The 16687-nt window shown below is 38.8% G+C and overlaps 1 protein-coding gene across 7 annotated transcripts in view; it reads right to left on the bottom strand.

Annotated features, from left to right (window-relative positions):
* Nucleotides 1–16687, bottom strand: part of MRTFB (myocardin related transcription factor B) — a 95550-nt gene that overhangs the window by 72493 nt on the left and 6370 nt on the right. For 4 of the 7 annotated variants that reach the window (XM_083584925.1, XM_083584928.1, XM_083584932.1 and 1 more), the window contains exon 2: nucleotides 8622–8683. The exons of 2 other annotated variants lie outside the window; for them this stretch is intronic. In XM_083584925.1, coding sequence (XP_083441051.1) covers nucleotides 8622–8683 — 62 coding nt within the window. Of the gene's footprint in view, nucleotides 1–8621; nucleotides 8684–10785; nucleotides 10866–16687 lie in introns of those variants that run through there. One more of the 7 variants, XM_083584927.1, reaches the window with a different exon arrangement.

Here is a 16687-nt window from a genome sequence, read left to right as displayed (position 1 = left end):
CACCTTTCAAATGTGTGAAGTTAAAAGTGGAAATACATATAAAAGTGATGATATAGAGCAAAATAAAGCAGTGTCATCCAGCTGAGAACAGTGGCTTATGGTTCTTTAGGTTCCTGTTGGGCCCTAACTTTTTTGAAGGGCTGTGCCACTAATGCAATATTTGTGATTCTCCATAAAGCACTAAGCAGCTCTATTTATTTCAGAACTGCATCTATGGTAACAACAGAGCCTTGACAACAACTGCAGATCTCTCGCAAGAATTTAAAGGAGGTGGGGAAAGGATAGCTATATATTAACATTTATTTTCAGTATTTGCTTATCTACCTAGTTTCACAGAAGGGTTTTTAATGTATTACAATGAGTGAACAGAGATGTGTGTGAATTATATTGCATGGCAATCAGACTATCGACTTCCATAGCATTTCATGCAAGGCCTGAGCTGCTATAATGTATTTTCTATGCTTCTTTTCTTGTGTGTGGAACAGGGCTTCTGTGCATGGAATCCATTGTTGGGATTCAAAATAGGATGAGAATTGTCCAATGATAACCTCACAGACACTACCCAGCTGCATAGTTGGTGTATTACAACAGTATTACAAGGTGGATGGCAAACATATATTCACATCTGCTGTCATAGGCCACTTACTGTGAGCATCTATCTTCAGACAGGAACCAAAGTGTTTTGGAATTTTTATGGTAATCAATGCAAGTAACTGTTAATATCCAATTCAAAGTATGCATTTATCCAAAATGCAGAGGGCATGTTCATATTTAGATACTATATATAAGTACACTTCCATACACAGATTTCATCCCCAAGAGTAATATTTTGACTGCATCACAGTTTTCTCATATTAATTTAGTTTCTACTCAAACTAAGACTTTTGGTTGGCATTATCTGCTGCCCAGCCTTTTTTGATTGCAGTAGTTTTTGTTCTGGCTTTGATCAAACTTTCATTGCTCACAGATTAGTTGTGATCTGCCTTGAGTGCCTCAGAGCCCTTTAAAATAAATATGTAATGAGTATCCACTTATTATTATCCTTTCATAGCCCAATGTGTTTTCTCAGAAGTAAATCACCCCAAGCTCAATAGGACTTATTTCCTGTTAACTTACACAGATGCAGATTTACCAGCAAAAAGTCTCCATGAATGCAGACAAATTTCAAGTCTCTAAGAACAGCATATTTGATTACCTCATTGCTACTAAAATAAAATCACCATTAATGTAGGCTCCCCCACTGCATAAATCTCCACTTTGACTTGGGATGCAAATAATCCTTGCAAGCTAAATAAACGGTAAATAGGGAGCTAACAAGAGAATCTTACACATGTTTACTCAGATATACATTGCACAGTACTCAGTGGAACTTACTCGCTGGAAAATGTGTTTAGAACTGCAGCCAAAAACATGCATAGGATCAAGCTCTAAGACATGCCACAGCACGAACTGTGACAAGACTCATATTAGGTCTGGAGTCCACAGCTCAGAAAACTACAAGCAGCACAGAGGACAAAACTGTGGGCATCATGCCTAGATTTGGCACAAGACATCAGTTTCAGAACTTTTTTTTTATTTTTAATGCCAGCACTCAGGTTTGAAACATGTGCAGTAATAACATCTCTGTTAAAGTGGAGGCCATGTTTCCTCTCACCACTGAGAAATTTCAGCCTGGAGCCACACATCTAGGATTAGCATAAAAGATTTCTGAGCAAGATACTGGAACTTCCAGGCAGGCTGGGAGCTTCAACACCTTTTATTTGAAATATTAAGTGCACTGAGTGGAACATTTTATTCAACATGCAGAGAGAAGGTTGATGTTTTTAAAGTTACTTTGGAGCTATTGATTTTTTAAACATATCAATACAGTTTAAACATGAACTACATTATTAATTTCGCGGCATATTTCTAATATTAGAACATTACAGAAAATGCAGCGTGACTTGCTAAAGATACCTATAAAAATGTACTTGTTTTATGAAATCACTGCTTAAAGATTTTTTAAAGTTGTGCAGAATGCAGCCTTTGTCTTTCTTATGATTTGTTTGGGTTTCACAATTTAATCAAACCTTACGGGGTAGCATAACTAGAGGCCCCTCTCTCACATTCCTACTGGCACTATGCCCAGAGTTAACCTAATTTTCAAAACACTTTGAGAAGTGGCTTGTCAGATGTCCAAACATTAATAACCTGAAAATTAATTCCACATTCATTTCGGCAGGGAAGTGCATAAATACAAACACTTTAGATCAAGATTCATAGCATCTGAATATTGTTGGTGTGTTGCAATCTGCAATATTCAACTATTTGAAGCACTTTTTAGTAGTTTATGTCTCTCACACTTGGAAAGGAAGGTATTTACTCCAGCACACTCCAGGATAACAAAAGACTCAGCCAGTGCCTTAAGCAGTGATCCCAAGAGCAATTGTCCTGGAGGGAGCAAACATGACATCAAGGTCAAAGTTTGAAGGCACATTATGCAACCGCCTTGCTGAAACTAAGTGGGTCTGGAAGACTGTTCTGGAAACCCATGTATGGCATTTTGACTTCCATCTTGAAAAAATTGTGGATAAAGGAAGGAAACAGAGAGATTGGGGGAGATAATATAGTGGTGGGTACTTTGTGAACGAAGGCCCAAGGAAACTGTTTTCTCTAGGAGACAGCTGGAGAAGAATGCTATGGTTATGGAGTGAAGTTTGTTTTTCTTTGTCCCTGCTAACAAGGAAAATATTTTAACTTAAGTACTATTGATTTGTAGTATTAATTTGCACTATTAAGTACTATTAATTTTTTAACTGCCCTCCACCACAAGGTTGATGGGCAGGTTATAGCAATGTACAATGCTATTTGTTAAGGTGGAGCATGTCTCTATTAGAAATGTATGGAGGACAGGATGGTAGGGCTTTTGAGTGAAGCCTGAGCAGGTGAGGAAAAGAATAAGTGGGATTAGAGCATTAAGGACTATCCCTGCTTCTGGCTTTTCTTCCAACTCTGGAGAATTCAAGGAGTGGAGCTAACTGAGCCTACAGCTGCTGCTCTACAACATCACTTTGGCCACCATTCAAACAGGAACTTTATAAGGGAACCAACCTGGCAATTATGCCCAGTGCCAGGCCTGAGAACCAGGGATTCTGTTACTGGATTGACTACTGAGTAACAGGCTGATTGATTTGTTATCAGAATTGGTGTTGAGGTCCTCAAGCCTATCAGTGTTGGACAATTTCAAGATCCCTTTTGTGACCTCCTGAGATCATGGTGCCAACTTATGTCTGTCTCCATCTTTAACTGTCACAATGCATGTTGCAGATGATTCTCTGGATTACATGTTTTATTCCAATCAGTGTGATGGTACCCAGATGGTAGGGAATACTGCTTTGGTAATTGAGAATATCATAACTTTAGTCTCTGGAAGGAGTGATGGGTCATTGAAGATTTCCATCCCTTAAAGGTGATGGATACAAGGAATTACCAAAATGTTACCAGTCAATCTCATTAGCTGTCAAAGCTCCAGCTGGCCTCTGGAACAGGGGGTTGACTCAGGCAGTTTATATGATAGCTCTGATGAGTCTTCTCCCATGTCCTTGAATCTATAACTCTTCCTGGTATTCCAGAAAATTGAGAACATAAAACAGAATGGACATTGGGACAAATATAAAGAAGAATGGGCTGGTATCCACTTGAAGCCCTTGTTTCTCTTAATCATTCTATCCAAAGAAACATTTTCAGATAGTAAGAGGCCTATTACAACTTGGCTTACATTCTGATCAAATTTAAGCTCCAGTGGAGTACTGTGACATACAGTACTTGGGCGGCTGTGTGTGTGTGTGTTTGTAGGGAATGAGCAATCCTCACAACTTAGCTATGTAAGACATGTCCACAGTCTCAAATTATCAATTTTGCTTCAATGAGCTTCAGTTGTTGATACCTGAGGATACAGAGTTCTTTAAAAAGCAAATCCAGCCATGTGTACACACTACTCTTGCCCATCCCGACTGAGTCAGGAAAGGCTGGCCAGATTGGTCAGAGTAGGCTGACCAGATTTGTCTCTCTTCTGTAGAAAATTGTATTTTGCCCCTTTGAAGGCAACTGTAAGACCTTTTAGGGAAGAGGGGACAGAATTACCCACATGGATGTCAATTACCTGCCAGTTTCTAATATGCTAGGAAATGTGAGGATTGGCAACACAGATTTTGAGACTTCTGAGTATTACTGATTATATTGATCCACATTATTAGGCTTTAGGACTGAAACCACTTTGATTACCTTTGCCAAGAGATGCACAAGGAAGTATGATATATCTCCTGAACCTCCTTCTGGGTCACATTATGTGATTGGAAGCACTGCTTTGTGATTATTCTTCTCCTGCATCTTACGTTGGCCTCAGAACAGGGGGCTGGGGGCTTAATACTGCATTTCATTGGGTGCTGTAAGATTCCAATTTGTCCCCTTTGTTTTGAGATATTTACATGAACTTGCTAGCATAAATTCGCTTGATGCTTAGAGCAAGAGAACATCATATAACACGGTGAAAGATATAAACAGGTGCCTGGGGTAAATGACAGGATTGGGTATGGGTGAATAAACAGTAGCTTAGTCTTAAGATTGAAATATTCATCAATGATCTTATCTGGGAGCTGAGGGCTCCCTAATTTGAATGGTTAGCAGTTTCAAGGAAAGAGCAAGTGTGCAGTTTGGGAATGTTTCTGGAACCTGTGTTCTGGAACCTCAACAGGTCACAGTAAGGATAGCACTTGACCAGCTGAAGCTGGTACGTCAGCAGCAAGCACTCCTGAAAAATGGTGACCTGGCTACATGCCTGATAACCTTAAGACTAGATTACTACAATATGTTCTATGTGGGGCAGCAGCTGCATCTGGAGACTGTTCAGAATCTTCAATGGGTTCAAGATGCAACAGCCTCATTATCAGGAGTTACTGAGAGCACATAAAACTTGTACCAAGAGATCTACAATGGTTCCCAAACATAATTCAAAGTTCTTTAAAGCTCAACCATAAAGCTCTAATGGCTTTGGCATTTTTAGAGAGCATCATTTCAGTATGAGCCCCATATCCATACACCAAGGGTCTCCATCTTTGTCATAGGCTAGATTGAGGATAACAAGGAACATGTCCTTTTCCTGCAGCAGCATTTTTTTCCTGAAAGACTCACACTAGGTCAACTAGGTTTTCACCAGCCTTTTAAAAGAAAACTATTCTGTTTCAGGCCTTACTGATTAATGAGGAAACTACCAGTCAAGTTTTTATATTTTGTTCTGCTGTCCATTTGTAGAGTGGTTTTTTAATGCAACGATTATTAATAGTTTATATTTATTCTGTTTCATTGTATATGTTTTAATGAATATGTTGTTCATTCCCCAAGGGCTCTGTGCAGCTATGCTGCAGGACCTACGGTAAATGTTAAAATACCATATTTACTCAAATCTAATGCTCAACGTTTTTAGCCAAATTACGTTGCAAAAATTAAGGTGTGAATTAGATTCAATGGCACATTTACATTCACCAGCAAATACTTTTTTGGTTTCAAGGTTCTGAAAATTGAGGTGAGCATTAGATTCAATAGCACATTAGACTCTAGGCAATACGGTAGTATTGCTGATAGACATGTTGGCCTACTAGAGGGGGCAGGAGGGAATCCAAAGGCATAATATTTTTATTAGGATCAGCAAATCTTTTCAGTCCTAGTAAAGATACTGTGTTACGGCTGCTACATAAAATATTTTATTATCATAATATAACAAAACCTTAACAGATTTTGCAACTGTGAGGCACATTATTAGAGGTTTTAGAAGAGTTTAAATTATATTGCACAACAAATATGCTATTTTGGGCTATCTCTTGGGTTTCTGAAAGCTATAGTGCTCCAGCTGGTTGAGAGGAAGGAGAAAGGAAGAAGCACTTGCACAAGTGCTGAAAGCCTAGCCTCACAGTACAACCTAACTTTTTTCAGAGATGGAAGATTTAGAAAAGTGAAGTGCAAATACATGAACAGTACAATCCTATACATCTCTACTCAAAAGTAAAAACCATTGAGTGGGATTTACTTCCAGGTTAAGGTGCATAGTAACCCATTTAAGGCTGCAGTCTTAAAGTGCTTTCTATGTGTGGTGCAGTTTGCTGCCTGAAAGTGCTAAAACAAAAAGCACCTACTTGTCAAGAAAGAGAAATAACGAAAACAAAGTTATTAAATCAGCCGGACGGGTGGATGTACTTCCTGTAAGCCCAATTTCCCACCATTTCCTTTGAAAATGGTAATGTTGATACATGTTTGATGTAGATACAATATTTGGACAGCTACCGATCTGATGAGAGGCTCTTCCCACCAAGCCTACTTAGCCAATATCACAAATGAACGTATACTTTAAAATTATATTTTAATGCAAATAAACAGATGTTGCCTGTATTTAGATCACTCCACTGTAAAAACAGATTTTAAAGCCTAAAAACATTTTATGTTTGTGGCAAACCTACTTTATTTACTCTTACAAGCATTCTCTATTTTTCAAAAAACAACTTTTTAAGATTCAAAGAATAACCTTTATGCAAATACTAAGCCCATTACTGGTATCAGACCATCACTTCACATCTCTAATTCATTCTGAGTGGGTGGAAGAAGAGTTTAGTCCCTGGGGCCAACAAGAATCAAGCTCTAATTAATAAAAACTTATTTGACAGATCCACTTATATTTCATGACTAACAGTGCATGATGCAAGGACAAGATTTAACTGACTATCCAAAACTTAGTGCGATAAACTGAAAACATTGTTGATCGTTATTGAGTTGATGGAATATCTGCCCCATAAGAACAGTAAATCACAATGCAGTTAGAATTACAAAGTGTAGGATCTCTTGTACATATTATCCTCTCAAAAAATAAATAAATGATGGCATGAAATTTAAAAAACACACACACACATTTTTCTTTACATTCATTTAATACATTAGGACCTTGGATCTTAAAAACACTTATTACAAAGCAAGTGATTTGAGTAGAACTTATTCCTAAGAATATTTTAAGTCAGAGTATTAACTACAGCATCTTTTTAGATAGATTTTCTTTGTTTACAGACAAAAGGCAGTAAGGATCAATTCATTCATTTTGTCTTCAGTGCGACTGAAAAAGTGACATAGGAACCACTCCCTACAGCTGGGAGAGCTAACCTGTGGTCTTCCAGATGCTGCTGGACAACAACTCCCATCATTCCTGACCACTGGCCATGAGGAGGCCTCCTTGCCCTACAGAAGACTATTTGTGTCAAGATGCTCTTTCACAGTGGTAGTAGTTTTAAATAAGCTGAAACAAAGTTGCAACATAAGCAACACCACACTTGGCTCCATTTCAGCAGCCACTATTCTACAAATGCAACATATACAGAGATTGAAAGTTGATTAATTCCATATTATTAATCTGGCCCTGTAACGTGCTTACTCTGATGCATAATCTGCAACATCCTACTGAATGCATGAGTTACTTAGGACTTCAACCAAAATTCAAACTGCAGGTGGGTCAAACACCGTGCACAAATATTGCTATTCTTGCAATTAGAGAAGTTTGTGTCCATTTTTTGCTACAGTGCATAATAATGTGTGACTTTCTTTGATGACTAGCATATCACAAATTGTTGTGAAACTCCCTTCAGTTTCACAACCGGTTTGTCATGTGGACGAGTGGGGGGTAAGGGGAACCTACTGCATGATTAAAAATACATTCAGAGCCCCATTGGGATAATGGAATCAGTTTCATAATTTTCTGGACATAAATGTGTCTTAATTCCAAAGGAGTAATATTTCATTTTCTAATTCTTCAGTTCCTTCAAAAGATGTATTTTCAAGAATCTGAGTAATATGAAAGTACAAAACAGTAAAAAACTTTAACATGGATCTTTAAAAATACTGATAAATACAAATTTGTTTTCACAAAATGAGATAGGATTAGAATCCATGATTGAGAAATTCATTGAAAAATGCCTAAATGAGCAGAATGGCATTTCTTAAAATGAGTAAAATATTTGCACAGGAAAAACTGTCAAGGAAGTATGAAACTATTATTAAATTTGAAAGCGTAACTAGGAAATTATTGGAATAGATATAGCTTGGATCTGAAAGACCTTGCCATGTGACTGAAATGCATAGGGGCATGTCAATCCCACCCCACCCCCCAGCTATACTCCCCACCCATTTTCCTCCACTGCCCAAAAGATTGCTCTGTAGTGTTCCCCCTTCCTTGGCAGAGTTTCCAGCAGACACGGGGATTGTAGATGTGGAAGATGTGGGTTGATATACAACCACTCTCACTGTGTGAGTAGAAGACCCATTCCCTCACACAGGAATCTAAAGCCAATCATGTGAGATAGCAATTATTTTTGCCAAGTGAAAATTGGGATAAATCTAGCAAAAAAATGAGGAACTGTTACCCATGAACTAGTTTTAGATTCTACTGAAGAATATATAAGCAAACAATGAAAATAGTGTTGTCAATAGCTGTGAACAAGATGAACTTGCTGCGGCTGAAAGAGCTTTGAGTACCCTGTAGAAAGCTGGTAAATTTCAGCTACAGTATGTTTTGAGAGGACTAATACATGCTGATATGTAAACTTACTTACCTCACCACTAACCACTTAAAATCGTGTCCCTTACAGTCTGTTTCAATACATTCAATGTGAATCTGGAAAATGAAAGATCACAAAAAAAAGAATCTAAAATTTCCTCTTAACATTTATTTATATATACAAACAATCTTAGTTCCTGATTCAGGAAGCTGCCTTGTGTGGCTGGAGCAGGTCCAGCTTTCCTGTTTCCACTAAATACATGGAGAAGATAAAACTAATTTAAAGGGACCCTGATTAACTTAACATAGTACTCAAGTACAAGATTTGCACAATGTAACATTTATCACCCAGCTAAAGAATTAGAAAATGATATTCCATTAACTGTACGGAATAGAATAGTACCATCATCTTTATTACGACCAAAGACCAGCATAGGTTAAAATAGGAACACACAGTAATTTAGGAAATAAAATGGGTAAAATGAGTGACTCAAAGAAGGGGGGATGCATGAGGGAGACTTAAAATCAGCTAGAGAGTTAAGAGCAAGAAGTTGCAAAAGTAACTATAGAAGGAGGGTGCAAGAGAGGGCACGGGTCTTGAGTTTAGGTCTGGTACATGACCCAAACCATTCTTCGGTGAATGTCCATCATAGCAGTGCAAAACCTGGCAGCTGAGTATGTTACATCTGGGTTTGCATCTTGAAGTAGCAAGGAGGTATAGCATTGCTCTGTCTGTGCAGAGAATTGGTGCAGAATTTGCAGGATGAACCTGACACATCTGCATTTCCCCTCCTCGTACGGTACCTTCCTAAAAGGGCCTTCCTGGATAGCTGAGGGGAAGGCCTGATCTCGGCCAAAGTGAAGGCCCTTTGCTGTTTTGGTATTTCTAGGTTGGTTATATATGGCATTTGGGAATTGAGGTATTTTTTGGTTTAGTATTATAGCTACTGAAGTTCTGAGCCTGCTATGTTGTTCCTATTTAGAATTCAATCTAAAAGATATTAAAGTTCTCCATTATACAAACACTTATGCATCGAGACTTTGCTATCAGAACCATAGCAAGAATTCATAATTTAAATTCACACACTTCTAATGAGAGGTTTAGAAGAGAAAACCCAACATTTTCTCTTCTTTTCATCACCAGTTTATATTTCAATTAGAAATATTTCCCCAAATGATAATTTCAGAAAACTCTACATAATGATGTTTAGTTTTGCAGAGAAATACACATAAGGCAGGAATGAATAAGAACATGTACCATTTCTTTTTTAAATAATGCAGAGAAGACTACTTCTCTCCCCCCTTCCCAGGGGCTGCTTTCTGTCAAACATCTCCTTTAATATACAGAACGTATACTGGATGTAAACTTAAGTTTAAAAGCAGTTTAATATATAGAATTAAGATGGGGTCATCTGAGGATAATTGCTGGTTAGTTTCTAGTGACTGCTGTACTATTATTTAGTTTGTCTTAATCTTTGTCCAAATATACAGTGCACCAACTATTGTGTATAAAGAATTGCTCATCTTAAATTTTTATGTACTTTTAAGTCTCATATACACAAATGACTGTTATAAGATCACTCCTATGTTATAACTCTTGTTCACAATGTTTATGTAACCATACACTCGGTTATGTAAATATTACCTCACTGATTACTGCACATATAACTATTCCAGTCATTCAATGGCTGCACTGTAGTAAGAATGCAAAGGTTCCCATCTTATTTTACCATATTGACTCTAAGCTCTCTTTATCTTCTTTCTACCTTAGAAGCTCAGGTAGAAGAGAGAAGGGTGTATTCTATGCCTAATGAGCAAAGGTGCCTCCAGCAAGGTAGTACTGAGAAATTATACAATACACTGGATGCCCCAACAAACCAGGCAGATAGAACTGCCTCCTTGTGTGCAGGGGTTCCAAGATAAGAAGAATAAGGATGGCACATGCCATATCACTTATACACTTAAGGCCACATAGATCAGGATCAACTCCTAGCTTAAAAGGAAACTCCAATTCTCATTTTTGTTACAAAACAAAAATGATCACAATCATTACTAGAGGTCCTAGGAGACTGAGCACCCAAGTTTTAGTCATGTTTGCACCTGGTGTTGGAGCATATTCCCAACATAAATTATACTTGCTTCTCCATATTAGCCAAAATATATAGAATCAGAGGCACCAAATAAATCTCAATTAAAATACAAGCATTTAAAAAGCATACCATGAAGCATAGAACTGTGTTACAGCAATGCTTTTCAAAATAGCAACTGTATTCAAATAAGTGTTAGGAAATGTTTTGCTCTGAAAAAAAGCAATGGGAAGGGAATATATTTATCCTTTACATAAATAATAAAGAATATATCCACAATTGTTCACAATGATGCTATAATATGACTGCTAAGAAAAACACATCCCTCGTGCATAAGTAGTTTCAGGATGGAACATATTTAATATTGTAAAACAAAAATACAAATTTTCATGATCAGCTGAATTTTGAAAATATTCAGAAATACTCAGAGTTAAGGGAGTTTCTTAAAGGTGAAATATTGAAGGTACAAATGTAAAGGTAGCCTTTTCAACTGTTTTGATTGTAGAGCAAGCACCTTCCAAGCATAATCACAGTATGTGATAAACCACATATGACATATCCCAAAAGGCAAACATTAATTACAAAAAAGTAAAAAAAGTTGTATCCAACAAAGGTATGTCTTGGCTCCACTGCAGTTCAACAACTCCTTAAATAATTTGAAAACCTGAGTGAGAAACACACTCAGTCAGTTTGCAAATCATATGAGGATCTGCAAGCAGCATAAAGAAAAAATGTTATCCTTACGTAGGGTGGTATTCAACTAAGCTTTACAAAGAGCAGACCCAGTGAAATTAATAAAAAGTATGTAAGTAAGGTTTAAGGTTGTTACAAAATAGGCAAATAATAAGATTGCATTAACAAATATATTGTATGCAAGACACAATAGGGGTAATAGTCCTGATCAGTTGAAAAAAAGGCCTCCGCTACAGTCTGATATTTACTTTGATAAAACTGACAAACATCAGTTGAGCCAACAAACCTAGTTTTGGACTTCAGGTGTGTATGGGTGTGCTACATGATGAAAAAAATGGCTACACACAGGTGTGGGTACCTATGATGTCAGGAGAAAGCTATGGTAGATACTTTTCCATACGGAAGGTGACAGATAAAGAGAAATTTTCTATAATTGGTGTCTTCACTACTTCAACACTTACAGGAAATTTTATTTTTTTTTTTTTTAAATAATATTTATTAAAATTTTTCAAAAATACAAAAAATATCACTTTATGGGACTCCCCCCTTCCCCCACCCCTACCATATTCCCCTTTCATATTGTTGGCCAAACAAGTTCCCCATTCAAATTGAAACTTAATTTGTTTTACAGTAAAAAAAAGAAAAAAAAAAAAAAACCCAGTGTTCTTTCCCCAAGACCCACCCCATGTCATTCCACAATTTCCATTTTTTAATAAAAGAAGCACCCCAGATAATAGAAACAGAAAAGGTAGAGAATAAAAAAAATATATAATGAATAATAGACCAATTCAGCAAAAAATAACCAAGTTGGCAAGCCTTTGGAGTTTTAGTTCTCCCCCCCCTGTCCCCGGTTTAATTTCCCCCTGACCATCAACCCCTGGTGTCTGCCTGGAATTCTTAAGACCATAAATCACAACTTTTCCCCAACTCCTTGCTGGCTTTTTCTTTTTTAAAATTAAAAATAAATTTTTTTGAAAATCAAAATTATTATTATTATCATTATTTTTCAAAACTTTAACTTCAGTCTTTAATAAAACTGTAATAGAACTCCCTCCATTGTTCTTTCCAGGTTGTAGTCTGATTTCCCTTTGTTCCGCTGCTAAAACGTTGTAGTTCGAAAGTTTGGTAAGTCTGCAGGGATGGTTGTTATTCAGGGGCAAAACCTTACGTTCAGTCCCTTCCTTTCTTCAATAGAAAAATCTATTGTCTCCTTTAAAAAAACAAAAAAGAAAACACCCTGAAGACGAGATATTATTTCCGTTTTGCAGCTTTCCCAGAAGATAACCAGTCCTGTAAAGTTCCATTGGTGTTTTTCCACTTTCCCAATCCTTGTAATGTCCCGAAACTCCTCAAGGGGGATTGTTGTATCTTTGTTTCCTCTAATCCAAAAGTCAATTTGTTATCCATATTCGCCATTTTGTATCCAAATTTTAACAAGTTGTAACAAATTGTATCAAATTTAACCAGCCAAGTTCTCATAATAAAATCCACTCCGCTTTTCGACTTTGACAGCTATTTTGACAGCTGTCAAGATCTCCGACTCCTTTCACCAGGCTCTCTCTTCAGTCACCCCGGTTCCCAGGGGGGGGGGTTGCGTTTCCCTTCTCCAGTTCCTCCTCCAGCACAGTTCTTGTAGTTCCCCATCGTGAAATTTTGGATTTTTATCAGCAATGCAAGCCTTTTTGGGTCTTGGTTTCCCCGTCCTTGTTTTGGAAAGTTTACAATAGGGAGGGGACTGACTTCCTTTTTGGATCCCCCCCGCTCGTATCCAATTCGAAAAAAAAATTTTTTTTTCCTCCTTTTGAACCCGATTTCCAAATTTACTCACGGGTTGTTGTTGAAAAGTCCGAATTTTCAATGGAAGAAGTCAGCGCTCTCCGCCGAATGGCATGCGGCTTCGCTCAGCAGGGGAAGCAGAGAACTCAAGGCACCACGCTTCTCCCCGGCACCCGATCCGTAGCCTTTAAAAAGGCTCCTTCACGAGTCGGGAGGGCGCTAACGGTGCAAGCCGAGTCTCCATGTCCACGGCCTCCGTGGCCGTGGTTTCTAAGGGTCCCCGCATCGCCGGTGCGGTAGAACCCAGCCCCTGCCGAGCAGACTCCCTCCGGAGCTCGGAGGGAGTCCGCCATTCGGCGATGGCGCCAACCCGGAAGTCAACACTTACAGGAAATTTTAAAAGATTAGTACCAGGAAAAGGAGAGGCTAATGATTATGTAATTAAGTTCAACAAGTAGCGCAGCTTAAGATCTTCAGGCTCCCAGACCCAAAGGTAACCAAAAACGATTTTCACGTTGTGTACAAAAAGGCTAAGGTTACAGAAATTCAAAAGTGACAAATTCGCTCCACTTCCCAGTGGGGAAGAGTTGCAATGGACCGTGTGGCCACCCACTCCCCACCGGGGGCGGGTGACTTTGTCCCCTGTTGCCTGGGGGATCCCGGCCATGTCAGAGCCCAGTCAGCCAATCCATTGGCCAGGGGGAGCATGACCGGGACAGTTTAAACCGAGGAGCGAGCCAGAGGACGTCCTCTTTGGCTCTCTTCCTCAATTCAAAAGTGACAAATACATCCACTGGAACAATCCAGCTGCCTCTTTTACAGAATACAGTGTTACCTCGGGTTAAGAACTTAATTCGTTCTGGAGGTCTGTTCTTAACCTGAAACTGTTCTTAACCTGAAGCACCACTTTAGCTAATGGGGCCTCCTGCTGCCACTGCGCCGCCACTGCACGATTTTTGTTCTCATCCTGAAGCAAAGTTCTTAACCCAAGGTAATATTTCTGGGTTAGCGGAGTCTGCAACCTGAAGCGTATGTAACCTGAGGTACCACTGTACAGAAATCTGGGAGTTGAGAAGGGAATGGGACATAAGTTGTTCTCACACTGGAAACTCAATGTTCAATTCAGTTTAAGGAACTACTGGATGAGATCCCATGGTCAGAAATACTCAAAGAGAAGGGGGTTTCTTAAAGGTGAAATATTGAAAGCACAAATGCAGATAATTCCAACAAGAAAGAAAAGTGGGAGGCATCTGAAGAAACCACTATAGCTGCATAAGGAATTTACAAATGAGCTGAGATGTAAGAAGGGCCTGTATAAGAAATGGAAGAAAGCTGAAATCATGAAGTAGCCAGCAGTGGCAGTGAGAAGGTCAGGCATAACGAGCTCAGGCTTGCATGAGAGATTAAAAACAATAATAAAAGGTTTTTTCGGCTATGTTCAAAACAAGAGGAAGAACAAGCAAGCAGTAGGTACTCTGTGTGGAGAAGATGTAAAAGTATAGAAGAAGTACAGTGTCCAGATGAAGGAAAGTCCTAGTACTGCTCTATTCTGCTTTGGTTAGACCACACCTGGAGTACTGTGCCCAGCTCTGGATGCCACAATTTAAGGAGGATATTGACAAGCTGGAACATGTGCAGAGGAAGGCAACCAAGGGTATGGAAGCCAAACCTTATGAGGGAGTTGAGTATGTTCAGTCTTGAAAAGAGGAGACTGATAGGAGATATGATAACCATCTTCAAATATCTAAAGGGCTGTCACATGGAAGACTGAGCAAGCTCTTCTTCTGCTCCAGGGGGTAGGACCCGAACCAATGGCTTCAAGTTACAATAAAGGAGATTCTGACTAAACATTGGGAATAACTTTCTGACAGTAAGATCTGTTCAACAATGGAACAAACTCCCTCAGAAGGTGGTGGACTCTCCTCTGTCATTGATACTTTAGTTGAGATTCCTGCATTGCAGGTTGTTAGTCTGGATGACTCTCAAGATCCGCTCCAGCTCTACAATTCTGTGATTTTATTATTCATTTTATTGCAGTGATTTTACAGTTATAGTAACCCTAACTGGTATAATAAAAGTTTCAGAGAAAAAAAGTAATAAAGCTAGTCCCTCCCGCTGCAGCGATGTCCCTGTTATTTTGTGGACTTTCCCTTAAAGGCTGTGCATCTCCCTCTTAATCAGTGAAATAGAATAAATCCCCCACCTCTCACAAATGAAAAATGAAAAAGATGTTTTGATAACGTAAGTGAAAGTTATAAAGCTCAATTTAAGACAAGAGGGAAAAGCAATACTGTCAGCAGCAGGCCATCTCTACCTCGCCCCAATCTATATTCCATCAGTGCTAAGGTTGTGTCTTGAGGGATGCAGACATTTAGATTCGGCTCCCCACCTTTTCATAGAATCATAGACTGGCAGAGTTGGAAGATACTCCCAAGGGTCATCTAGTCCAACCCCCTGCAATGTAGGAATCTTTTTGGCCAGCATGTGGCTTAGGCCCACAACCTCAAGATTAAGAGTATCACACTCTACCAACTGAGGTATCCACAGTCTCAGTGGTCAGTCATATCCCTGCTAATCTGAGTACAGTGGTACCCCTCGCAAGACGAATGCCTCAGAAGACGAAAAACTCGCAAGACGAAAGAGTTTTTCGTTTTTTGAGTTGCTTCGCAAAACGAATTTCCCTATGGGCTTGCTTCGCAAGACGAAAACGTCTTGCGAGTTTGTTTCCTTTTTCTTAAAACCGCTTGAAGAGGTGCAGTTGCGACTTGACCGTGCTTCGCAAGACAAAAAACTCGCAAGACGGAAAGACTCGCGGAACGAATTAATTTCGTCTTGCGAGGTACCACTGTAGACATAGATACATACAGCTCTGGCTGTTAGCACCCACTGCTACACATGCAAACAGCTAGATCAGGGCCAAATCAGGTGAATAAAGTGGTAGAGCTACTTTCCTCAGTAAAAGAGCACAGGCAAATTGTTGGGGAAATTAAGAGAACAGAAACACAGGGCCCCAGAGAATTCAACAGAAAGCACATAGTTCCCTTCATACTGATTGCAGCAATTTTCTTCCCCTTGCAACTCCATGTAAAATGGCAAAACTTCCACTGACACAAAATTGTTCATTTAAAATTCTCAAGCATTAGGGTTAATATTGTTACTGAAAAGCATAGCTACTTGCATATTTTCCATACACCAGATATAAACTTTTCCAAGCAATGTGAACTGAAATATTTCAGGATTCCCTAGTCCCAATGAAAAATTCTCATCTTTTGAAGGGACAGGCTCACAAGTCATTCACTAGACAAGTAATGCATATATTTGTCCTGTTGTATAAAAAGTACTTTTTGAATACTAAAAGTACACCATAAATTTATTTTACTTTACTTGTTACATTTTATCCTGTCCCATCTCTGATGTTTAGAGGCAATGTACACTGCGCTAGCTCTCTCTGTATGATCCTCACCTTGCAAGTATGTGGCTCGGAACTTGAGCCCTGGTCATTCTAACTACTAAACCAGAAATAGTCAACACAATGACCTCCACATGATGTTGGACTGCAACTCCC

Source organism: Podarcis filfolensis (genome assembly GCF_964270895.1).
Source record: "Podarcis filfolensis genome assembly, chromosome: 14".
In the NCBI taxonomy this organism is placed as follows: domain Eukaryota; kingdom Metazoa; phylum Chordata; class Lepidosauria; order Squamata; family Lacertidae; genus Podarcis; species Podarcis filfolensis.
The sequence above is the reverse complement of the archived record's forward strand: the minus strand, read 5'-3'. Positions and strand labels throughout refer to the sequence as shown.